This window comes from Spermophilus citellus, assembly GCF_964194105.1.
Source record: "Spermophilus citellus genome assembly, chromosome: 7".
NCBI classification, from domain to species: domain Eukaryota; kingdom Metazoa; phylum Chordata; class Mammalia; order Rodentia; family Sciuridae; genus Spermophilus; species Spermophilus citellus.
In genome coordinates this window covers 26,589,300-26,616,370 of record NC_138188.1, presented here as the reverse complement: position 1 = coordinate 26,616,370, position 27,071 = coordinate 26,589,300, and the positions used below count along the sequence as shown (strand labels likewise).

Here is a 27,071-nt window from a genome sequence, read left to right as displayed (position 1 = left end):
AGAATTAAATTACAGCAGATGGGATAGAGAGAGAAGATGGGAGGGGAGGGGAGGGGAGGGGGGATAGTAGAGGATAGGGAAGGTAGCAGAATACAACAGTTACTAATAGGGCATTATGTAAAATTGTGGATGTGTAACCGATATGATTCTGTAATCTGTATACGGGGTAAAAATGGGAGTTCATAACCCACTTGAATCTAAAGTATGAAATATGATATGTCAAGAGCTATGTAATGTTTTGAACAACCAATAAAAAAACATATTGTACACTCAAAACAGATCAAGGACTCGGGAGATTGAATATAATAAAACAAGGAACCCTAAATTCCTAGCCCTACAGCCACAGCAGCAGCTGGAGGCACAGGCTACAACAGTCCCTCCATGAATGCAGTAAATCAACAAGAGAATAAAAGGAACCCTGTTCTCAGGAGCACTGAGGCATGTTAGGGTAAGGAGTTTAGAGATCAGAGTCACTGTCCGATAAATAGTAAGCTGCACTGCACAGTATCCTTGTATGGGAAAGAAGACACCATATCTCTCTGGCTGCATGCAGAAGATAGCAGAAGGAACCATTTTGTAGCTGTAACACAGGGGCCAGCAGCTGGGGGAGCAGGTTCTGGCAGACCCAAGTCTGGCTCAAAAAACAAGCCAGGCAAACCCATGATGCAGGACAAAGAATATGCCTAAGTGACCAGGAAAAAAATCAAGCATGAAGAAAAGTTTACACAGGGGAATACTGATCAGAACCTACCTGGCTTCCTCTTCCCCTTACAATCTGGCTGCTTGCAGGACCCACTGGGAAAAAAGCACTTGACCAGGAATTTTTTTTTTAAGAGAGAGTGAGAGAGGAGAGAGAGAGAGAGAGAGAGAGAGAGAGAGAGAGAGAGAGAATTTTTAATATTTATTTTTTTAGTTCTCGGCGGACACAACATCTTTGTTGGTATGTGGTGCTGAGGATCGAACCCGGGCCGCACGCATGCCAGGCGAGCGCGCTACCACTTGAGCCACATCCCCAGCCCCTTGACCAGGAATTTGAAAGGGCAGATGCAGGAGAGATTGAGGCTGGAGATTGAATCAGAGACCAGGAATTATGGGGTCCACAGACAATATAGTAGGCTAAGAACAAGCTCCTATACCACACAAGTGGAACCCAAAGGAGATTCCTGGGGTAAAGTCTTCCAGTGTGGACCAGCAATTGCTGGGCCCTAGAGCCTGACTTAAAATCTCCAGAGGAACTGGCATTCAGCAAAGAGACAAGAGCATACCTAAGCATATGCCCTGCCTCCAGGAGTTCCACCTCCAGGATTAACCCTCTCACCCTAGCAACCCCACCTACCCTGAGGGTGGAACAAGCATCAAATTTCAGACAATCCCACCTATCTGCTGAAGGGAAACTGAGAAACTTCTGAACTCCAATGGAAACAATTGTTCAATTTTTCATTGAGATCATTTTTTTCTTTTTTCTCTCACATTTCTACCAATTTTGAAACCAATTATTATTTTTTATCCATCAGTTCACTGAGGACTAAAATGTCTGAACAGTATATTTCAGTTTTATTTTATATTTTTATTTTTACTTTTTTCTATTTTTACTTTTTTAATTTTTATATATATTTTTTCTCACTTTTTTCTCTTTTTCTACTAATAGCCAACCTCTATTATTCCCTCTTTTACTCATCTCATAATTTTTTACTTCTATCTTCTCTCCTCCTTCCTCATAAACATCACATCCCACACCACTTCTGTTCTCTACTTGTCCACCATTTAAAATTTTAAACTCTTTTTGCAAATTTACTATTTTTATTGTAGGCAGTAACTGAACAAATCATTTCTGGGTTTTTTGAAAAAAAAAACTGTAAACATCAAAATTGGAAATACTTGGTTTAAGGCTACATAGTGTTCACATTGGTTGCTGTTAATATTTGTCTCCCCATTAAAGGCAAGGTACTGGAAGTCTTCAGGGACAGTATAAGTCGACAGGGTAGAAACTACACTGCCTCAGATACACACTGCTAGATGGGTAGACACACAAACACCATGAAAAAATAAGGGAACAAAGCACCCCAAACAAACCAAGATGCCCCAATAATAGAATCCATTGACACCACAGTGGAAGAAATGTTAGAGAGGAGTTTAGAATGTATATAGATAAACTGATCCTCAAGGTAAAGGACAATTAAGGAATTAAATCAGAGATCAAATTCAGGAGTGAAAGATCACTTCAATAAAGAGATAGAGATTCTGAAAATAAATCAAGCAGAAATATTTGAAATGAAGGAATCAATAAACCAAATTAAAAATACAATGCACCACCAACAGACTAGACCACATGGAAGACAGAACTTTAGGCAATGAAGACAAAATGTATAATATTGATAATAAAGTTGACTATGGAAAGAAGATATTAAGAGAACATGAAGAGAAGTTTTAAGAAATTTGGGATAACAAGAAAAGACCAAATTTAAGATTTATCAGGACAGATAAATGTACAAAGTTACCAAAAACAAAAGGAATGTACCATCTTTTCAATGAGATAATATGAGAAAAATTCCCAAAACTTAGGAATGAAATAGAAAATCAAATACAGGAGTCTTACAAAACCCTAAACATACAAAATTACAGCAAGAGGAGGAAGCCCGGCACCACGCCCAGACCAGAGGAGGAAGCCCGGTGCCACGCCCAAACCGGAGGAGGAAGCCCAGCCCACCCCGCCTGCTAGTCCGGAGGAAGCCCATCAACCCTTAAAACCCATGAAAGGGGGTGTGGCTACCAGCATGGTTCTGCAGCTGATCCAGGTACCTGGTTTCCAACTCCCCCACCCTTAGCTAACTCAAAATATTTCCCACAAGCTTTTGGGGGTTGTAGCTATCAACGAAAAACAACTGAACAGGCACCTGGTTTCTACTTCAGAGACTAGAGTAGGGAAGATACAGGTGGAAGCTTATGTCCTTTCACACTGGCTATACCCACCACCCTGAAAACAGAGGCTCAAGCTAAGAATAGACAACGCCACCTACTGGAAGCAAGGAAAACAGTGTTCTGAGAGACTTTTTTTTTCTCTTTCTCTCTTTTCTTCTCTCTTCCACAACTTCAACATATGTGAAACCAAGAACTGTGCATTAACAACTGAATTACCAAAGTAATATAATATAGACGAATTACATATACCCGACCTTCCCCCCATTTTTTTTACGTTATTTCTATCTTTTTCCTTTTCCTTCTCTCTTATTTCTCTTTTCTTCCTTGTTATTTTTTTCTTTTCTTCATTCATATTCCCTCTTTCCCACTTTCAATCTCCTAACTTTTGCTATCTATACATAGGGTATCTATCTAAATACAGATAGGAGGTTGAGTCTATACATTCTTCCATAAATTACCAGTCTATTGGTTAGAGTTCTCCAAAGGTGCTAAGTTAGTTTAACCTCATACCCTCACTGCTTTCCCTCTAAGTATAACATCCTTCCTCTGAAATTAAGTTTTCTATATGCCACCAGATATGTTATGCCTTTTATGTAACTAATGACTATATTCTTTAATAATAATTAAAACCAATATCTATAGACTTAGAATCTAACTATAAATGTATTAATAATGAAAACTTGTGCTTAGATGATGTGCTGTTGATATTCAGAACTGTTAACATTGTCTTTCTCCGCAAAAGAGGGATTTTGGAGCTATACAAGAACAATACAAACATATAAAGGGAAAACCATTAACACAACAGTTTCACAAAGCTAGAAAGAATCATGAGCAGTATGAAAAGACAAGGAAAGAAAGGACCACAAACAATACAGGTCAATTCAACATTAGATGAGGTAATATCTGGAGCTGATGGAATGTCAAAGAGTTCAGGATATACATGCTTCAGATGATCTGGAGTCTCAAGGAAAACATTTTCAGCAAATTCAGACAATGAAAAATCACTTTGACAATGAATTACATAAACAAATCCAAGAAGCAAAAGATCAACTCTATAGGGAGATAGAGGATATAAAAAACAAACAGAAATCCTGGAAATGCAGGAAACAATAAACCAAATTAAAAACTCAAATGAGAGTATTACCAGCAGAGTAGAACACTTAGAAGATAGAACTTCAACTTGAAAAGAACATAGACAGCTCAGCGAGAATATTAAGAAATCATGAGCAGAACATCCAAGAATTATGGGATAACATAAAGAAACCAAACTTAAGAGTTATTGGGATACAAGAGGGTATGGAGGTTCAAACCAAGGGAATGAGCAACTATCCAATGAAATAATACTATAAAACTTCCCAGACTTAAAGAATGAAAAAGAAATCCAAATACTAGAAGCCTACAGGACACCAAATGTACAAAATCATAAGAGATCCACACCAAGACACATAATAATGAAGATGCCCAACATACAGAATAAGGAGAGAATCTTAAAAGCCACAAGAGAGAGGAAGCAGATTACATTTAGGGGTAAACCAATCAGGATAACTGCTGATCTTTCAACACAGACTCTGAAAGCTAGAAGATCCTGGAACAACATATTTCAAACACTGAAAGAAAAAGGATTCCAACCAAGAATCATATATCCAGAGAAATTAAGCTTCAGGATTGAAGATGAAATAAAAATCTTCCATGATAAACAAAAGTTAAAAGAATTTGCAGCTAGAAAACCACCTCTTCAAATCATCCTTGGCAAAACATTACAGGAAGAGGAAATGAAAAATAACAATAAAAACCAAAGGTGGGAGGTAGTACAGTAAAGGAAAAACTAATCATAGAGGAAAAACAAATCATGTTAAGTAACATACATAATCATATATGGCTGGAAATACAAACCATATCTCAATAGTAACCCTAAATGTTAATGGCTTAAATGCACCAATCAAAAGACATAGGCTAGTAGAATGGATTAAAAAAAAGATCCAACAATATGCTGCCTACAGGAGACTCATCTGATAGGAAAAGACATACACAGACTGAAGGTGAAAGGTTGGGAAAAATCATACCACTCATATGGACCCTGGAAGCAAGCAGGGGTGTCCATACGTGTATCAAATAAAATAGACTTCAAGTCAAAGTTAATCAAAAGGGATAAACAAGGACACTACATACTGCTCAAGGGAACCATACACCAACAAGACTTGACAATCATTAATATATATGCCCCAAACAATGGTGCAGCTATGTTCATCAAACAAACTCTACTCAAGTTCAAGAGTCAAATAGACCACAACACAATAATCATGGGAGATTTTAACACACCTCTCTCACCACTGTACAGATCTTCCAAACAAAAGTTGAATAAAGAAACCATAGAGCTCAATAATACAATTAATAACTTAGACTTAATTGATATATACAGAATATACAACCCAACATCAAGCAGATACACTTTCTTCTCAGCAGCACATGGATCCTTCTCAAAAATAGACCGTATATTATGTCACAGGGCAAATCTTAGCAATTACAAAGGAGTACAGATACTACCATGCATTTTATCTGATCATAATGGAATGAAATTGGAAATCAATAATAAAATGAGAAAGAAAAAATCCTACATCACATGGAGATTAAACAATATGCTACTGAATGAATAAAGGGTTACAGAAGACATCAAAGAGGAAATTAAAAAATTCTTAGAGGTAAATGAAAACTCAGACACAACATATCGAAATCTCTGGGACACTATGAAAGCAGTACTAAGAGGAAAATTCATTTCATGGAGTTCATTCCTTAAAAGAAGGAAAAGCCAACAAATAAATGACCTGACACTACACCTCGAAGCATGGAAATGGAAGGAGACCCTCATTGTTATACAAAATTACATATAAGAGGATGTGAGGGAAAAGGGAAAAAAATTAAAAAACAAGGGAGAGAAATGAATTAGAGTAAATGGGGTGGAGAGAGAAGACGGGAGGGGAGGGGAGGGGGGATAGTAGAGGATAGGAAAGGTAGCAGAATACAACAGTATGGCAATATGTAAAAACGTGGATGTGTAACCGATGTGATTCTGCAATCTGTATACAGGGTAAAAATGGGAGTTCATAACCCACTTGAATCAAATGTATGAAATATGATATGTCAAGAGCTTTGTAATGTTTTGAACAACCAATAAAAAAAATTTTAAAAATTACAGCAGACCCACACCAACATACATTATTCTGAAAATGTCTAACATCCAGAATAAGGATAGAATTTTAAAGACTGCCAGAGAAAAATGTCAGATTACATTTAGAGGGAAAACAATTTGGACCTCAGTTGATTTCTTAACCCAGACACTCAGAGTTAACAGGTCATGGAATAATATATACCAAGCTCTGAAAAAAAATGGATGCTATCCAAGAATTCTATACCCAGTGGGGTGTGGCGGCACACACCTGTAATCTCAGTGGCTCTGGAGGCTGAGGCAGGAGAATCATAAGTTTCAAATCCAGCCTCAGCAAAAGCAAGACACTAAACAACTCAGTGAGACCCCGTCTCTAAACAACACAAAACAGGGCTGGGGATATGGTTCAGTGAACAAGTAAGTGCCCCCAAATTCATTCCCTAGTACAAAAAAAAATTCTATACCCAGTAAAATTAAGCTTCAGGTTTAAAGAAATAAAAACCTTCCATGATAAACAAAAATTTAAAGAATTCATAAGAAAGCCTGCACTATAGAACATTCTCAGCAAAGTATGCCATGAAGATAAAAATGAGAAAAAAAAAGTGAAAACCAGCAAAGGAAGAAACTACATTAAAGAAATAGTCAATCAAAGGAGAAACTTATATAGATTAAAAACAAGAAATAAATCAAAATGATTGGGAATACAAATCATATCTCAATAATAACCTTGAATGTAAACAGCCTAAATTTATCAATCAGAAGACATATACTGGCCAGCAGCTCAGGAGGCTAAAATAGGAGGATCATGAGTTCAAAGCCAGCCTCAGCAATGGTGAGGCACTAAGCAATTCAGTGAGACCTTGTCTCTAAATAAAATACAAAATAGGGCTGGAGATGTGGCTCAGTGGTTAAGTGCCCCTGAGTGCAATCCCTAATACCCCCCAAAAAAATAAGACATAGACTGGATGATTGGATAAAAAAAAGATCCAACAATATGCTGTCTCTAAGAGACTCACCTCATAGGCAAAGACATCCACAGTCTGAAGGTGAAAGGATGGGGATAAACATAGCACTCACATGGGTCATGTAAACAAGTGGGGGTTTCTATCCTCCTATCAGATAAAAGTGGTTTCAGGCCAAAGTTAATCAGAAGAGACAAAGAAGGACATTTCATACTGCTTAAAGGAGGGATTATAGGCTAGGATTACAGGCATGTACCACCACACCCAGCTAGGTACAGAATTCTTTGTTGGAATCCATTTTTTTCAAAGCTTAATATATATTATTCCACAACCTCCATACATCAACAAGACATAACAATCATAAACATGTATGCCACAAACAATGGAGCATCTATGTACTTCACACAAACCTTCTCAATTTCAAGAATCAAATAGACCACAACACAATAATACTGGGTGACTTTAACACACCTGTCTCATCACCAAATAGATCCTCCAAACAAAAACTAAACAAAGAAACTATGGAACTAAATAACAAAATCAAAAGTTTAGACTCAACAGACATATTTCAATCAAAATAAGCAAATACACTTTCTTCTCAGCAGCACAAACACCCTTTCTTCTCTAAAGCAGACCATATGTTATGCCACAAAGAAACTCTTAGCAAACACAAAAAAAATAGATTAATATCTTGCATTTTCTCTGCTCATAATGGAATGAAATTAATTAGAAATAAACAATAAAATAGAAGCTACTCTAACATCTGGAGATTAAATAATACACTATTGAATGACCAATGTGTACCAGAAATCAGGATGAAATTAAAAATACTTAGAAGTAATTGACAACAGTGACACAACATATCAAAATCTCTGGGACACTATGAAGGCAGTTCTAACAGAAAAGTGCAGTGCATTGAGCACTCTCATTAAAAGAACATAAAACAGCCAAATAAATAACCTAATATTACATCTCAAAGGCCTAGAAAAAGAACAACAAATCACACCAAAAACAGTAGAAGACAGGTAACAGGAAATAATTAAAATCAGAGCTGAAACCAATGAAATTGAAACAAAAGAAATTATTCAAAAAATTGACAAAACAAAAAGTAGGTTCTTTGAAAAAATAAATAAAAATGATAAACCATTAGCCATGCTAATAAAGAGAGAAAAACAAAAAGTTGGTTCTTTGAAAAAATTAATAAAAAGGATAAACCATTAGCCATACTAACAAAGATAAAGAAAACTCAAATTACTAAAATTCATCATAAAAAAGGAAATATCACAACAGACACTACTGAAATGAAGACCACAGCCTCAAAGAAAATAAAATATTTGGCAATCAATCTAACAAAAGAGGTGAACGGTCTCCACAATGAAAACTACAGAACATTAGAGAAAAAACTGAAAAAGACCTTAGAAGATGGAAAGATCTCCCATGCTCTTGGATACACAGAATTAACATTGTCAAAATGGCCATACTATACTACCAAAAGCATATACAGATTTAATGCAATTCTATTAAAATCCCAATGACATTCTTCATAGAAGTAGAAAAAGCAGTCAAGAAATTCATTTGGAAAAATATGAGACCCTGAATAGCCAAAGCAATCCTTAGCAACACAAGTGAAGCAGGAGTCAACACAATACCAGAACTTAAAGTATACTACAGAGCTAGAGTAACAAAAATGTCATGCAATTGGCACCAAAACAGGCATGTCAGCCCAATGGTACAGAAATAAAAGACAGAGACAAACCCACATAAATACAGTTATATCATACTAGACAAAGGCACCATAAACATACATTGGAGAAAAGATAGCCTCCTCAACAAATGGTGCTGGGAAAATAGTAATTCATATGTAGCAAAATGAAACCAAAGCCCTCTCACCCTGCACAAAACTCAAAGTGGATCAAGAACATAGGCATTAGAACAGAGACCCTGCACCTAACTGAAGAAAAAGTAGACCCAAATCTACATGATGTCTTCCTTAATAAGACTCCTAAAGTGCAAAAAGTAAAATCAAGAATCAATAAATGGGAGCGTCTTCACAGCAAAAGAAAAATCAAGTACATGAAGAGTGAGCTTACAGAATTGGAAAACAAAGCTTTGCCACCTGCACCTCAGATAGAGTATTAATCTCCAGGATATATAAAGAACTCAAAAACTTAATACTCACCAAAAAAAAAACCCAATCAATAAATTGGCTAAAGAACTGAACAGAGGGCTGGGGATGTGGCTCAAGCGGTAGCGCGCTCGCCTGGCATGTGTGCGACCCGGGTTCGATCCTCAGCACCACATACCAACAAAGATGTTGTGTCCGCCGAGAACTAAAAAATAAATATTAAAAAATTCTCTCTCTCTCTCTCTCTCTCTCTCTCTCTCTCTCTCTCTCTCTCCTCTCTTACTCTCTCTTTAAAAAAAAAAGAATTGAACAGACACTTCACAGAAGAAATACAAATGGTCAACAAATATAGAAAAATGTTCAACATCTCTAGCAATTAGAGAAATGCAGGTTAAAACTATTCTGAGATTTCATCTCATTGCAGTCAGAATGGCAATTATCAAGAATATAAGCAACAATAAATGTTGGTGAAGATGTGGGGGGGAAGGTACACTCATACACTGCTGGTGGAACTGCAAATTGGTGCAACCACTCTGTAAGCAGTATGGAGATTCCTCAGAAAACTTTGAATGGAAGGAACCACCACCATGTGACCCACATCCCACTCCTAAGTTTATACCCAAGTAACTTAAAATCTGTCCTCTGTCTAATCCAAAGTACCTCTGTTCTTCCCTATCTCCCCCATCATTGTGAATTAGCGTCCACATATCAGAAAAAATATTTGGCCTTTGGTTCTTTGGGATTGGCTTATATACTGGCAATTATCAATAATATAAGCAACAATAAATGTTGGTGAGGATGTGGGGAAAAAGGTATACTAGCATACTACAGTGATATAGCCACATCAATGTAGCAGCTCAATTCACAATAGCTAAACTATGGAACCAACCTAAGAACCCTTCAACAGATGAATGTATAAAGAAAATGTGGTATATACACACGATGGAATATTACTTAGCCATAAAGAATGAAATTATAGCATCTGCCAGTAAATAAGCCAATCCCAAAGAACCAAAGGCCAAATATTTTTCCTGATATGTAGACACTAATTCACAATGGGGGGCGAAGGGAGGGAAGAACAGAGGTACTTTGGATTAGACAGAGGGCAGTGAAGGGAGGGGAGGGGTATGGGGTGGAAAGGATAGTAAAATGAATTGAACATTATGACCCTATGTGTATGATTACATGACTGGTAATGACTATACATGATTACATCATGTACAATTAGAAAAATGAGAAGTTATACTCCATTTATGTATGATGTATCAAAATGCATTCTTCTCTCATGTATAACTATTTAGAACAAATTTTAAAAAAAGAAAATGCAGTGTACATATACCACAGAATATTAGCCATAAAGAACAAAATTATGGTATTTGCCGGTAAATGGACAGAACTAGAGACTATCGTGCTAATTGAAATAAGCCAATGTCAAAAATCTAAAGGCTGAGTGTTTTCTCTGATATGCAGATGCTAATTCAATATGGGATGGGGATTTAGGGAAGAATAGAAGTACCTATTGTGGGAAACAGTGACAAAGAATGAGAGAACAGTGACTGAGATCGGGAAACTCTAATGACCTCATGGCTGTAGCAAGCCTGGCGCCTGGGAATATTTCTCTGCAAGAGCATAGGAAGCCTAGCTGCTATGGTAATGCCCTATATGAGGAGGCTCTGCAAAAGAGTCTTATCAGCTTTGATCCTGATCTCAGGCACATGGCTCCCGGGGATAGAGGAATTCTCATGCTAGACAACCACAATGTTTCATCAGCTCTACTACTCCTGAGCCTTCCTGCTTAACAGTAACTTTAAACAATGGACCTCCTTGAGAGCTACACAAAGCTCCTAATATTGCACTTTACTGCCGCAGTCTGGCTGGGCACAAATCACGAGCCACTCAAGCAGGACAAACTTTATTTCTGAACTCTACCAGCACACTCCACACACGCTCCCCCGGGAACTCTCCTGAACGTCACGCGGCTCCTTCAGGAACCACCAATCGGAAATCCCTCCTCCAGCACTTCCCCAACCAATGGGAACTCTCGGGGAATCCCTGCGAGAACTCTAACAGGAGAACTCCAAAGTAGCGGGTGCCCAAGGCAGCAAGAGCCACCCCATTGACTGACAGTAAAGGTCAAATATACAATACAATCAATCCAACATCACAGCAATTATATATAGCTTAACTCAAATCATCATCTCAATGGTTCACTGGTGTCACCTTTCAAACATTCCCTCTGGCAAATACCAGGCGTCATTCTGACCAGCTGTGGCTCTCAACACTTTACAACTGTGGATTCCAACTGCCAAAAAGCTGCATAGATGTTTCTAGTTTCTGCAACTTTCTGAATACAAAGAATAATACTTACATAGTCTTTAATCTGATAATGAGACATATATAAATAGAGATTGCTGGCATAACTCTTCAGCTCTACTTCTCCATCAGAGAACAGCACTCCACCTGATCCCAGCTATTATCTTCACAATCTGAATGTGTGAGTCTAATCCCTCACTGCCCTCATTGGAACCACAAGTTTGGCCACACTGGTCACAGCAACTTTGGATTAAACAAAGGGAATGAAGGGAAAGGAGGGGGAATGGGAATAGGAAAGACAGTAGAATGAATCAAACATTACTATCCTATGTGCATATATGACTACACAACAATGTAATTCTATACCATGTACAACCAGAAGAATGAGAAGCTACACTCTATATATGTATATTATGTCAAAATACATTCTACTATTATGTATAACTAATTAGAGCAAATTTTTAAAAAGAAATAAAAGAAAAATGGATAAGAAGTTAAGCATAGAATTACTATATGATTCATCAATTCTAATCCTACATACATATACCCAAGAGAAATGAAAATTGGGACTCATACCTGCATGCCAATATTCATAGCAGTTTTACTCACAATATATAGAAGATGGAAACAACCCAAGTATAAACAGATAAACAGAAAACCAAATGTGATATATACACACATACCAGAATATTAGTGAACTATAAAAAAGAATGAAATTCTGATATACACTACAATGTAGATGAACCTTAAAAAATTTAGGCTAATTAAAATTTAGGCTAATTAATTAGGTGACAGACAAATATCATTATTCTACTTATACAAGGTACACAGAATAGTCAAACTTAAAGAGATAGAAAGTAGCTAAGTGTGATGGTGCACACCTGTAATCTCAGCAGCTTGGGAGGCTGAGGCAGGAGGATCACAGGTTCAAAACCAGCTTAGCAAATTAGTGCAACCCTAAGCAACTTAGCTAGATCCTGCTCAAAAGGAAAAAGAATAAAAGGGCTGAGGATGTGGGTCAGTGGTTAAGCACCCCTGAGTTCAAAATCCCTGGTACCGGGCTGGGGATGTGGCTCAAGCAGTAGCGCGCTCGCCTGGCATGCGTGCGGCCTGGGTTCAATCCTCAGCACCACATACAAACAAAGCTGTTGTGTCCGCCGATAACTAAAAAATAAATATTAAAAAAAAAACCCTGGTACCAAAAAAGCAAAAACAAAGTGGGGGAGTAGAGTATAGGTACCTATGGGCTAAGGAGGGAGAAAGAGAGGAATAAGGAGTTACTATTTTACTACTTACTGGGTATAAAATAATGCTCTCCATTCCCCCACTAGGATGATAAGTTCTAGAAATAATGGTGAGAGTATAAACTTTATGAGTAAACTTAATGTCACTGAACTACATACTTAAAATGGGTGAAAGTAAAGCCCTTATCTCAAAATAAAAAACAAAAAAGGCTGGGAGTACAGTTTAGTGGTACAGTCCCCCTAAGTTTGAGTCCCAGTAATAGGAGGGGGAAAAATGGGTGAAATGTAAATGTTGTATATATTTTCCCACAATAAAAATAAAAATAGAAAACAAATTTTTAAATTAAAAAAATGAAGATGAAGAAGAGTTAACCAGCCGGGAGCTAGGGTTGTGACTCAGCGGTAGAGCACTCGCCTAGCACCAGCGTGACCCTGGGTTCGATCCTCAGCACCACATAAAAATAAACAAGTGAAATAAAGGTGTAGTGTCCAACTACAACTAAAATATAAAAATATATTTTTTAAAAAAAGAGTTAACCAGCCAGGCACAGTGGTGCACACTTGTAATCCCAGCAGCTGAGAGGCTGAGAAAGGAGAATCATGAGTTCAAAAGCTAGCCTTCAGCATCAGCAAGGCAGGCACTTAACAACTCAGTGAGACCCTATCTCTAAATAAAATGTAAAATAGGGCTGGGGATGTGGCTCAGTGGTTGAGTGCCCCTAAATTCAATCCCCATACCCCCTAAAAAAAAAGAGTTAACCAATAAATCACTACTCTATATAAACAGAAATCTGCTATAGTTTCTGAGAAACCAAATCAACAAAAACAATGAGTATTTTATGGGATAACTACAGTATCACTACTGTGTATCATATACAACTGGCTCCATAGGATTTAAATATTTCATTATGTATAAATGTATTATTTTTTATTTTCCTTCCTTCCATCCATAGTGCTTCAAGCAACCTTAAGTTCTTCTTCCTGTCCCTATACCAAAAAAGCAAAATAAAACCCCCTACTGTACTTGGCTTTCCTCATGACAAGATGGTTGCAGCAGTATCTAATGTCACATATGTATGTATTCACCTAAGAAAGGAAACTATGCTCTGCACAGACCAAATTTACATCTCTCCCAAACAGGCATTCCTATAGGGTCCAGCCTTGACCATGAGTGAAAAAGTTACTTAACAGGATTGAGTCTACCACAAAGGCACTGAAACACACTCCAAAGGAAAGAAAAACAATTTTAGTTTTTCACCACACCTAATTACTCAGTTTACCGTGACAAGTTTGATTTCAGTCTAGTTTCCAAGTGTATGGCTGGGAAAAGAAGCAAACATCAATGAGTGGCTGACAAACAGGAAATAGAAGATATTCCAAGTAGTTACAGAGAAAATAAATATGCAAAGAAAAAAATAACAAAGAAAAACAAAAATACCATTTCAAGGCACTGATACTGAGTCAAAGAATTCCATATATCTTTCCTACAAATTCCCTAGAAGCTTCACAACCAGGTGAGAAAAGGAACAAATGAACAAGAGAACCCTCAATGGAATTAGTGATTTTCCTACAGATTTCGGGGGGGGGGAGGGGAGAGAGAGAAAGACAAGGATTACTGTATTAATGTCATAATCAATTGTTTATATTAATAATGCCAAATAATCAGAAAGTTCAGTTAAACAATTGATGCCCAAGAAGTGGAACTAGAAGGAGGGGACCATTTACTTTTGTAATATAATGTTTGAGATTTTATTGCTCTCAAGTATATAACCATTTTTAAATTTTTGAAAATACAAAGTCTATGGAGAAAATATGTAATTCCCCTATACTAACGAAGGTTAAAAAAAAAAAAAGTACCCTCATTGTCCTTGAGGATAACTTGGCAATAGTTCAAACTTCAAAGAACCAGCTGCTCAAAAGTAGGAAACTGGGTAAATTATAGTATATATTCATAATATGGAACGGCAGTCATTAAAACAATGAGCATTCTAGATTTAAGAAAATGTTCACAGTATGATGTAGTTAAAATTTAAGTAGATCATAAAATATAACAGTACAGTACTAAATTTATTTTTAAATGCCTACTTATACATATATACAGGGAAAAACTAGAAAGATGCCAGTATGTGAAGAAGAATTATGTCTGGGTAACAAAAATAAGACATTGCTTTTATTTTCTGTGTGTGTGTGTGTGTGTGTGTGTGTGTAGATGTGTGGGTGTGTGGGTGTGTGGGTTTCTGTGACTGCTTAATAATATTTTTTGTATCTTATGTAATCAGGGAAAATCTAACATAGTAAAATAAACTCAAATATATTCAACATATTAAATTCATATTATAAGGAAGACTAGAATATGTTCTGTTTTAGAAATTTTTTAACCAAAATATACAAAATCTCTTCTGGGTGCTTTTAAGGGATTAATCTTGAGTTTTCTGGGGGAAAAAAAGCACTCATCCAAAACACAGCATTCCCCAAAGATGTCAAATGAAAGAGATAATGGGGTAAGTTCAAACTGCATTCTAATTACCTAATGCAAGACTTCTGAATCACTGTTGTCAAAACTGTGAAACTCTAGGTGAAACTCTAAGGCTCCCACCCAAAATCAGTCATTCAAACACAGCTATAGGCAGCAAACCTCTCTAACAGGCTCAAGAAAGAGAAAGGATGAGAAAAAAATATATATTCATGATGTCACAAATGTCTAAAAACAAGATATTACTAGATTTACAGACTTCCTTTTAAAATGCTTTCAGAATTAACAAAGAAAAAACCCTCTTCACTAGGTCAGACTCCTAATTATGCATTTATTGATCACTCACTATGTTCTAGTTCCTAGTGATATAAACATGAAGACAAAGTTCCTTGTCTTCAAGAAGCCCAGCCCTCTTGAGGCAAAGAGATGCAATCAAGCATGATGTAAAGGAATAAGTGACATACTAAAGACTGATACCAACTACAGAAGGAACAAGCAGCAGCATTTATTTTTATCAGGCCAGGCAGAGCTGTGGAAGGCACCAAAGAGGAGATGATATTTGAGCTTCTTCAGCTGGCATTCACCTAAGAAATAGCAATTCAATCATATTATAAGAACCTGGAAAAAGAGTGAACTGTCCAGCATAATTAGAGTATAGGTATGTTTGTTAGCTTTGCAGTACTGTAACAAATATCTGAGACACATAAACTTATAAAGAGAAAAGGTTTGGGGCTGGGGATGTGGCTCAAGTGGTAGCGCGCTCACCTGGCATGCACAGGGCGCTGGGTTGGATCCTCAGCACCACATACAAATAAAATAAAGATGTTGTGTCCACTGAAAACTAAAAACTAAATATTAAAAAATTCTCTCTCTCTCTCTAAAAAAAAAAAAGAAAAGGTTTGTTTTTTGGCTCATGGTTTTGAAGGTTGCAGTTCATAATTGGGCTGAACAACCTATTGCTTTCAGATCTTCAGATGAGGGGATGGGGAGGATTAGCACATTATAGTAGAAGCACATGGCACAACAAATCTTCCACATCATGGCCAGGAAGTAAGAAAAGAGAGGAAGAAAGGGTTAGGGTCCCACCATCCGCTTCAAAGGCATTCTGCCCTGTGACCAGAAGACTTCTAACTAGGTCCCACATCTTATATTTTCCACTGCCTCCCAACAGCCAAGCTAAATATCAAGCTTGAACATGGGCCTTTGGGGAACATTTCAGATCCTAACTACAGCGACAGAGAATGTGGCAATGATGTCAGAAACAAAACTCAAAGGAAAATTTTAGCATTAGCCTTCCTCCTATATATAAAGATAAAAATGGAATTAACATCTTTTTAACACATTACTTTGTCCCCAAGCTTTAAAGTAGGTCCACACAGTCCTCTCAGCCACATCTTTCTTCCTTGCCCTAAACCACAGTCTCCCCAGGAGCCCACCCTAATCACAAACAGTAATAGGTTCACAAAAGGTGGCATGGCTGGCACTGTCATGAAATGTTCATTCAAATAATTTACATCCAAATACAATATAGCAAAGATCTAGGTTTTATACATTAGACACTTCCCTCTAGGGCAATAAATATTCTCCTATCCTATTCAACATTTGTATTCGCTACTTGGAAAAAAGACAAGACACTTGGATAAGGCAGCCTTATCAATTGTATAGATAAAGCACCAACCAAGGAAAAGATAATAATATGTGAGATTACAAACTTAAGCGTCAAAAATATTTGACAAGTTGTACTGATGAGCCAAAATACAGTGCCTGAAATGTAACTGAAATAAATATAAAAATCTTAAAAAATAAAACCAAAATTTAGTCTCTGTTGAATATCAATCACCCAGGCTCAACATGGAAGAGTTACAGCTTGACTTTAATTCATATGAAATAAAACCTAGAGTTTAGTTGGTATAAATTCAATATGAGCAATCTGTGTGAAATGGCAGCTAAATAAGTCTACAAAAGTCTTATTAACAAAAATGTCCAATTCAATGCTACAAATACATGTATATAGCCTACATGACTGGTACTGAGTTACATCTGCCAAGAATACAAAGATAAATTTGGCTCAATCCCTATTTTTAAGAGTTTCCAAGCCTCAGGAAAACCAATTGTTTAACCATACTTTACACAAATCAAATCAAGTGAATGAGTTCCCAATTTTTTTTTTTTTTTACAGTACTGAGTATTATACCCAGGGGTGTTCTTCTGCCGAGCTACATCCCCAGCCCCAGCCCTTTTTATTTTTTGAGACAATGTCTTGCAAAATTGTCCAGAATGGCCTGAAACTTGCAATCCTTCTGCCTCAGCCTCTGGAGTCACTGGGATTACAGGCATGTGCCACAACACCTGACCACCAGTATTTTTACTGAAACAGAAATAAATAGAAAATATCAGAATAGATTCTACAAAGTACATGGTACAAGTAAACACACCATGAAACTTTTAACTTTTTTTCAAATATATGTGTATGTATATATATATATACCCATACACACATATAAGAGTAATTTTTAAAGTTTCCAAGAGAGGAGCCAGTCATCACCCCCCCCCAAAAAAAAAAGGTATCTCTATCTCTCCTGTGGTTATTTCCTGAGCCCAGTTCCCCTGGAGTGACCCTGACTGTTTTAGTCACGAGGAATGCGACAAGGCACAGAACAATACAGGGAGTCATTAATTCTACTCAATAACAAAGAATTTCTAGACATAACTGTCTAACAATAAAACGCACTAGCCCAAAAAGTGGTGAAGGCACTATTACTAGATGTGCTTGAATAAAAGCCAAATGTTCATTTAGTGGTGGTATGGTACTAAATCTACACTAAAAAGTTCTGTGTTTATCACACTTTAATTCTCCCATCAATGTTAGTTCTCACTCATAGGCAAGAGCTCATGAATGAATTTTGAAGAGTAAGGGAGAAACAGATGGAAGCAGGAGGTTGGGATTTTATCCCATTGTAGGAAAACAGGAAGCCTCTGAATGACATTTCCCAACACGGTCATTAACTTTACTACAGTATCTTAATGTGTGATATAGCAAATCAACTGCAAATACTTCAGTGGAAGCTAAAATAATTTGGGGATGAATTATAAACTTAACAATAAAAAAAGGTTTACAGAGCCTGTACATGCAAAAAATACAACATACAAAATCTGTCAAGTAAAGGGTATGCAAGAGACTTGAGAGCATAATCATAAACAGGTTTGTGAATATAACATTGAAATTAAAACTCTAATATGACATACTCAGTGATGCTCACATACTGGGAATAGTTTCAGATCATTTTACAATCAAGAATAAAGACACCAACATTCAAAAAAAAAAGACTCAAAATACAAACTACTAAAAACTAAACTGGGAACAATGGCACAAGTTTACAATCCCATCTACATAGGAGGCTGAGGCAGGAGGAGCACAAATTCAAGGCCAATATGGGCAACTTAGTAAATCCATCTCAAAATAAAAAATAAAAAGGGCTAGAAACATAACTCAAGTGGTAAAGAGGGTGCCTGGCACATACAAAAAAAATTAAATCTAGCATGAATGTAAATTATGGTATGAATATAAAGTACTTTCAATCTTAGTGACCATTCTTTTCAATGCGCTATGCTTCAGAATGTATTATTTAGAATATGTCTTAAAATGCTACACAGAAAATGTTGCTACCTTTGCAATTTACCTTAATGTTTGTAAAGTATATTCTAACACTATGTGATAAATTGTGTATCTGAAATCTACTGACTATTGTTGCATATTAACTGAGCAGGTTACATGCACCTATAATCCCAGCAGCTTGGAAGGCTGAGGCAGAAGGATTATGAGTTCAGAGCCAGCCTCAGCAACAGCGAGGCACTAAGCAACTCAGTGAAAACCTGTCTCTAAATAAAATACAAAATAGGGCTGAGGATGTGATTCAGTGGTCGAGTGTCCCTGAATTCGATCCCCAGTATGTACGTACACACACACACACACACACACACACACACACACACACATCAGCACAGCAGCAATGATCACTCAGACCTGTACTCCCAGCTACTTGGGAGGCCAAATTATGAACTTCTTGAGCCCCAGAGTTGGAGACCAGCCCCAGCATCATAGCAAGATTCTATCTCAAAAGAAAAACATCACTGATAATTTCCTGTTGATTACTCCCTATTGGCTTTACAGAATATGAGATCAAAACAAACCCTCTTGGTTTGAGAAGCCAGGCTAAAAATGTTTGCTAAATTCAATTTCTTTCCTCCCTATTAATAATAGTACCCAACATACTCCTCAGGCCATTAAGTAAACCTGCCTTTTGAACTTTCATGCCCTGCATCTGTACTCATTATCAATGTAATGTTACATTCAGAAACAGAGCAATAAATACCATGTATTCTTATAAAATGTCCAATATAGAAATAAAATTTCTTAAGTATGTTTAAACTGCAAAGTCTGTAGAGTGTGTTTCAACTTCCAATCCAAAGACACACTAATGACAAATTCCATTCAGAGGCAACATGGTATAATAAAAGAATCTGAGGCTTAGAATCCTAAAGTGTTGGATTCAAATCTCAACTCAGCACTTACTATCTTAGAACCTTAAATCAATCACTTAACTTTTCGTATAAGGGTCACGTAAAATCATGAATGGGGATGTTCCTTGTAAAATATAAACCCCTGATCATAAAAACATGAGGCATACCTTCACTTTTCAGAACAATACAAAACTGCACACAGAAAATATTGCCCACTACAAAGAAAAGAAAAATAAATAGGGAAATATTCAATTGTTGAAGGACCAAACAACCTCTGAGATTCAGTTTCTTCATCTGTATAACAGAGACAATATTAGGACTACTCTGGGAATCTACAAAATGTAACGTAAGAGGAATTCCCCAATGCAAGGACTGGCCCATCACTGACAGATCCTCAGAAAAGGGCAGTGTCCTCCCCGTTCCCAAAGTCAATCATAGAATATTACAACAGAAAGGCAAGCTCAGGTGTCATGTCGTCCTAAGTGAATAAACCAAATAACTCATAAATGTCATCTGTACAGAATTCCTATATTATAAAAAAATTAAAATATAGTAGATATTACTACAGGATCTCAAGTCTTACCAATGTCAAATACAGTTGAAGAGCTACAGTGGGGAAAAAAAATCTGTACTGCTGTAAGAGGGGACTCCTTTTTCCTTCCCTCACCACTACCAGGACAAAAGGAAATTCTCATTTTTCTCCAAATTGGTAGAAAGTAAGTAAGTTTTCTCTCCTTGCTCTTATATATTTAGAGGTAGAAACAGAAATTTGTGCTCCATGTTAGTCATAAAAATCAAAGCTGAACTCAAAACATTTCTCACAGGAACAATGATTATGGTTAAATTGTCAAGTAAGCCCTCAAAGCAATTAAATGATGCAACTAAAATGCCATTTTAATTGGTGATATTTCTCATTATAAATACAATATTGAAGATGCTTTATAGATTGAACTGGATTTTATGAAAAGGCCTAGGAGTATAGCTCTAAGCTTTCCATATAGCCCAAGCTTATGGGAAAAAAATGTACCCTGAGTTTTAAACAATTTACCCAAAAACTTTTAGACCATAACTGAGGAAGGGACAGAAGAAAGCTGTAAGAAAAATAAGGAGTTGCCTTGCTTAGCAGAAAAAGGCATCTAAATTACCAAACCACAGCTGCTAAGAAAATGTCTTCAGGATAATTTTCTCTCATTTTATAAGCACTTAAGTCCTGCCCTGTGCCCAATGCTGTACCCATCCACAGGGAATAACAATTTTTCTAAAGCTAAGCACACAGTCCTAGGAATGCAAGAATTTCATTCCATCATCCTGATTAAATCACACACCAAATGCTAGATCCTCATATAGCTATCTTGATGGCCTTGCATGGTCTGTTTCAGAACTAGCATTATTATTCTAAGTACTAAGGGGGAAAGAAAAAATTAGCATTTATTGAGTACTTAGTATGGTCTCATTTGATGCCCACAACCCTGTAAGATAAATAAGCATTATCCCCAATTTATGCATTAAGAAAATATCAGTTAAGCAACTTGCCCACAGCACCAACAAAGAAAAGCCAAGACTCTCAAGGCCACTATCTCCACTAATTCAGAGCTCCTACCCAGAAGCAAAGAAATTAATCAGGTACTACTGAACAGCTGACTATTTCATTTCAATTACTTGTTATTCTACTAAACAGTTCTGGGAACAAGTTATGGTGAAGAAAAACCATCAACTCCTCGTTTCACAGCATCAACTTTGTATTCACGGAATGCTGTAAGAGAAAGGGTGCAACCCTAGAAGCAATTCCCAGTTCTTGGCATCATTTCCGGATTCCTTTTCAACAGAGACTCTAGGACTAGGGCTCTTTTTATCACTTCCCTCCTAGCATACCTAATTTAAACTTTGCAAAGTTACCTTTAAAAACAAGATTTTTCTACACCTAGAAGATCTCTCTGTGGGTCCTTAAATTTAAATAAATTCAATCTTTATATGATAACTTGCCTGACAATATTCCAAAACAACCCTTACCACTGCAGTTTAACGTCACTTTATAATGAAATATGAACTAAATTTTTATTAGACTGTAAGAAAACATGGAAGCAAAAACCTCTGTTCGCAGAGATTTCCTATTTAGAATGTTCTATTACAAGCTTAGAAAAAATAAAAACCTGTACACTCAACATTTTAAATGTTTCTAACTGAACACGATGATAGGTGATTTATAACAATGCAACGTGGCTGAACTCTTTTGTCGTGTAATTGTCATGGAATACTAACACTGTAAAAGTACAACAGTGAATCCTTTAAATCACTGAATATTCTTTTCAAAGAAACTGGATGTTAAAATGAATTATTTCACTTCTAGAATCTCACAAAACAGATAAAAAGAGGAATAATGTTTTCCTGTGAACACATTTTTTTAAACAAAACTGTGTCTATAAGATACACTAAACTTAGCATGGATACATGTCTAAAACACTTCCCGTTGCAAGGTTATTATTTCTGATACGACAAAACAAATTAAAAGGGATCAAACATCTGCACTCAAATATCTGCAAATTTTTGAATTGGGAAAAAATGATGTCAACGATCTCACTCTTTATTTGTAAGATTTCAGTCAGAAAATAAACAGCTCTCCGACTCATCAATTCAGGTGCAGAAATTCATTAAAATCGAGGTTGGAGAAAGAGAAAAGCAGATCCTCAGAATCCAGCATCTTGGGTAAACTGCCTTGAGCCGCACAGCAGAAACCTCAGGCAACTGCCCTGGCCTTGCCCGCCCCTCCAGCGGGCCGCACCTGCCGAGGCCGCGCCGCCAGCGCCCCCTGCCGCCCTCCAGGCTCCCAGAGACCCGCGCCCACCTCTGCACCCGCACCCACCCAGCGCTCGCACAGAGCGGAGGCCGTACAGCCTGTGCAGAGCACGGATTGAGCGTTCCCCAGATCCCCGGCCGCGGCCAGGCCCAAGCCTTACCTACCTACGCCGTATTTCTCTTCCTCCGTGGGGGTCCACATGGCCGGGCCGGGCGCGGCCCCGCGGGCGCGGCGGCCAGGCGACAGCGCGGCGGGAACGGCCGCGGGCCCGGCTGTGGCGCACCGCGAGACGAGGCGGGGGCGGTCAGCCGGCGCTGGGCAGTGGGCGGCGCATCCCTCACAGGCCGTCCGGGATGCCACCGTCGCCACGTCCAGACAGCGAAGCTCTGCGGGCGCCCCAGTAGCCCCTTGTGGCACGGGCGAAAGCTAGCCACCTGTCCGTCGCCACCACTCCCGCCGCGCCGCTAGTCTCTTCTCAGCTCCGCCGCTGGGCTCCGGGTGCTGCCGCGGCTCGGCTCGCCTCAGCTGGCTTGAAGGACGCCCGCGCATGCGCCGCTCCCCGGCGCGCGGGGGCTCGCGCCGCCCGGGCTCGCGCTGCCCGGGCTCGTGCCACCAGCCTGCGCGCGAAGCCACGCGCTGTTGCCGCGCGCCAACGCAGGGAACTCCATGAGAGGTGATTGGACTGCCCAGCCTGAACCTACTAGTCCTCGGCCCACCTAGGGTCTTTGGCTGCCCCTAGCGCAGTAGGAAAGCGAGAGCTGGTTGGTGGAGTCTCCCCTGGAACCTCTACTGGCTTCCGTTACTAATGCCTCCTGCCAGGCACACAGAGACGGCCACGGGCTTCTGGTTGCAGAGGGGAGATCCAGAAAAGGAGGGGACAGCACCGTTGTCACCCATCTCAGGTCACTCACAGTGCTTACACAGCCACATTTTCTGGAAGGTATCCCACCCACGCACCCCACCGAAAGGTGGACTTGCCACTAGGAATGCACTCGCTCTTGGGTCCCCAGAATGTCATTTAGATAAAGGCCGCTGACACCTCCTGGGTCCTTGTCTTGTTGAGTATATGGGACCTGAACAATCTCAGCAGCCTTCCTACTGAGAAAATACCTCCTCAGTTGCTCTGGGAGCTCATATACGAACCACTTCTTTGTGCCTGAATCTCTGCCTCCCATGCCATCCTGAGTTCTGGCTCACTCCCTGTACTCCCTAAGGATGTATTCGCTCTATAAATAAAGTACAAGTCATCTTGTGACATGCACCATCCCAACTCACCCCACACCTCACACCAGTACTCCTGTTAACTACTCCTCAAAGACCAGGACTTCTTTCCATCTACATGTGGACCACATAGTGTTCCCGGTCCAGCAGAACTTGTCATCTCTGTCAGCAGCACTTCGGAGTTAAAACCTTGGTGTCGTTACTCATTATCACTCTTGGACACCCCCACTCTTCAAAGCCTTGCTCAGCACCTCGGTGAGAGGAAGCCTGCCCTAATCCTGCAGCTAGCACACCTAATACCGAATACTTTCTTCCTTTGTTTGGGACTCCAGCTGTGTTCGTTTGTGTCTTATTTTCCCCATAGGACTGCAGCTTATTTGCTTGTAGGCAAGCTCCAAGCTAAAGATATTTTTCTAGCCCCTCAGCACTCAGCACCTGTGCATAACTGTTGAGTGGAAAGTAAGACTAGTATGAGAGTGTCTTAGTAATCACTAGATCTTATTGATTCCTCCTTCAAAGTGTCCTCTGTGATTGGTAACTCCTCCCAGACCTGTGTTAACCAATATTATTGCTACCACCTCCTAATCTATTGGACTCCTGCCCCACCAACGAAAGCTGCCCATTCCTGTCCAGAAAAATGTCATTTCTGTGAATGACTGCATTGCCCAATAGCCAGATACACTTTTAGGGTGAGGAGGACTTCAGATACAAGAATATAACAAAAGGGATGTCCTTACTTCTGTTTCTAACCGTTCCAGGAAGATAAATCCCTGTCCGTTGGCAACTGTAGATAACATGCCACGGAATAAAGTCACACTCTGACAAAGCTCTCTCCAGGGGGATCTGTCCAGCAAGCAGGGACAAGCTACACAGGCCTTCTGAACAACCATGAAGTTCTTATTTCATCCTTTAGTTCTTGACGGCAGTCACAGAGCCTAAGGACCAATTTTCCCAAAGTTTACTATCTTGTTTCCAGTCTGAATCCATCATAGTTAACATAGATGACACTTTCTTACACAAAGTTCACTCCACAACTGCACACCTCAGCTCTGAAGTGGGAGTACCTTAATCCCACTCCAGTAAAATGAAAAGAAAGGGGACCAAGGTGAGAAGGAAGGTAGTTGATAAATCCTAGACTCCTACATTCTTACTGTTGGTACCAAATTTAGGTTATTTTCTTGAAATGAAGCAAAAGGGTATAACACACATCATGGAATAGGTCTTTAGCAGGACTGTGCACCTGCTCTTCTGTCCCATAGCATCTGGTCTGAGTCTTCCCTTCCTCCAGCTGCCTTCCAACTTGCCGATGCCTGCTTCTTCTCAGGATCCCCAGGAACCACCACACTATTGTTGCCCCTTGTCGCCCATTTTCACACTGCCCTGCTCCAGCTGCCCCAGAAACACCTACTTTGTCAGTAGCTCCATCTTCCCCACTCCTTCTCTCTTCCTCCTCTCTCCATCTGACTTGGAAGGAGAATCATCCACCTCAGATCCTTGTATTTCAACAAAATTATTTAAATCTCAGTCCCTGAAAGGCTGGTTTCTGAGCTTGTCACCTCCTGATAACTGATCTAATAGAATTCTTCAGAGTTATCTGAACTCCAAACACAAGCAACTACCATTCCCTGGCTTTCACTGGACCTTTGCAAGATGTGTTTTTCAGTCCTCATCCTCTCCTCCCTTGAAACTTACAGACCATCCTTACAAGGACTGTCTCAGGGCTACCTTCCCCAGAAAGGCTTCCCCAACTGCCCTCAGTTGAAGTGGATTCTTTCCCAACAAGGTCTTTCCTGTAGCACTTGCTCTTCCTACCATCCTCCAAGAGATCCAATATGTCTGCCTTGCACATTGACAAACATCTTCAGTGACAAGTATTGCTCTTCATTTATCTTTACCTCCCACACAGACTAACATAGTGCCTGCCACCTAACAGGAATTTAACGTATACTCTTGAGTGAATGATCTGTTTACTGAGACCATAATGAAATGGGTTAGAAGAGAGAATTGGTATGCTTACCTCAGCAAGTCACAAATCTCCAAATGCAGAAACTTGAGTTAATTAAAGTAAATTTCCTTGATATAAGTTACATTGGTTTTAATTTAAAATTCATTTAAAATGTCTTATTGAGTAGCTATATAAAAGATAAACATGGTAGAACAATTTATCTGCAAAACAAAGAATTCTGCAATTTGACTTATCATATCACTGTTACTTTGGGGTTTACCTCATTATCTTAGATGATAAATTACAAGTTGATGAATGAGGAAGGATTCAAGTTTCGAGCAGGAAATTCTTTAAGATGGGTGGCTATTTAAATGTCTATAACCAATAGATTTTTAAATACAAAAAAATGCAGAAAGCATCATCTTTTCCTCTTAAATGAGATTTAAATTGATTAATAATTATTTTGTCATAAGCAAATTCCATAATAGCAAATTCCCCATCACCTTGCTGAGTGAGACTGGCCCTCTACAAAGCTTGATGAGCTACACTTCATATCTTCTCTCCTTGTTTTCTGCTGCCTGGATAATCAGACAGCATTTAAGGAGCCAGCCAGGCTGATGACTCAGCTCATGAAACAATGTGTGGCCACAAAGATGATGTTTATCCAGGAGCATTCTGGAGTCTTTTGCTACTGAAGTCAGCAAGCAGTGGGTAAGTGGCTCACGATGCTCATTCTCCCAAGAGTTTCTGGCAACATTGCCAGAGCAGAACTCACTTCCCTCTCCCAAGGGTTGATCTCATTTGATGTTTCATCCAAGCAGAATGGTAGGAAGACTTCAGAGAAATACAGTTGAAACAGGCAAATCCAAGCAAGTGCAGTGATAACATTGACATTCTGCCTTTTCCTGGCCAGGAGATGCCAGCAGTCAGAGCTTCTCCTCATACAAAGCCCAGGGGCAAGTGGATGAGACATGTTACCCAATTCATTTCTACCCTGCTGAGTCCCTCAAGGAGTGTGTCTTCTCTGATTAGTAAAGCACTTGGAGAGCTAATGTTCTTCATGGCAGAGAGACATCCAAGTTAGTCTTACTTCATTACCACTTCTTATGTCCCCACAAAACAACACTTTATAGGAAGCATTGGAATAAAGCATTTAAGGAGCCAGCCAGGCTAATAAAGTTAGGGTCCCTTCAGAGAAGAACTAGAGTGACTAAAAGATATGATTAGTATTTTGCTTTAAATTGTATTGCATCTGACTGTCTATGAAGTGGAGAGAGGACGGGGAAGAGTGTGAAAAAGAGACAGATTAAGCAGTGTAATATTTTAATATTTTTCCTGAAATGACAAACTTTAACCATCTGTTCCTATTTTATCAACCCATTCAAAATATT

At 38.8% G+C, this 27,071-nt stretch overlaps 1 protein-coding gene across 1 annotated transcript in view; it reads right to left on the bottom strand.

The window, feature by feature from the left end:
* The window catches only part of DOCK3 (dedicator of cytokinesis 3), a 695,231-nt gene extending 672,275 nt beyond the window's left edge, over nt 1–22,956 (bottom strand). Inside the window, exon 1 of the mRNA XM_081301421.1 lies at nt 22,679–22,956. Within this exon, the coding sequence (XP_081157547.1) occupies nt 22,679–22,715 (37 nt within the window). The 5' untranslated portion in view covers nt 22,716–22,956. The remainder of the gene's footprint in view (nt 1–22,678) is intronic.
* Between the last annotated feature and the right edge of the window lie 4,115 nt (nt 22,957–27,071).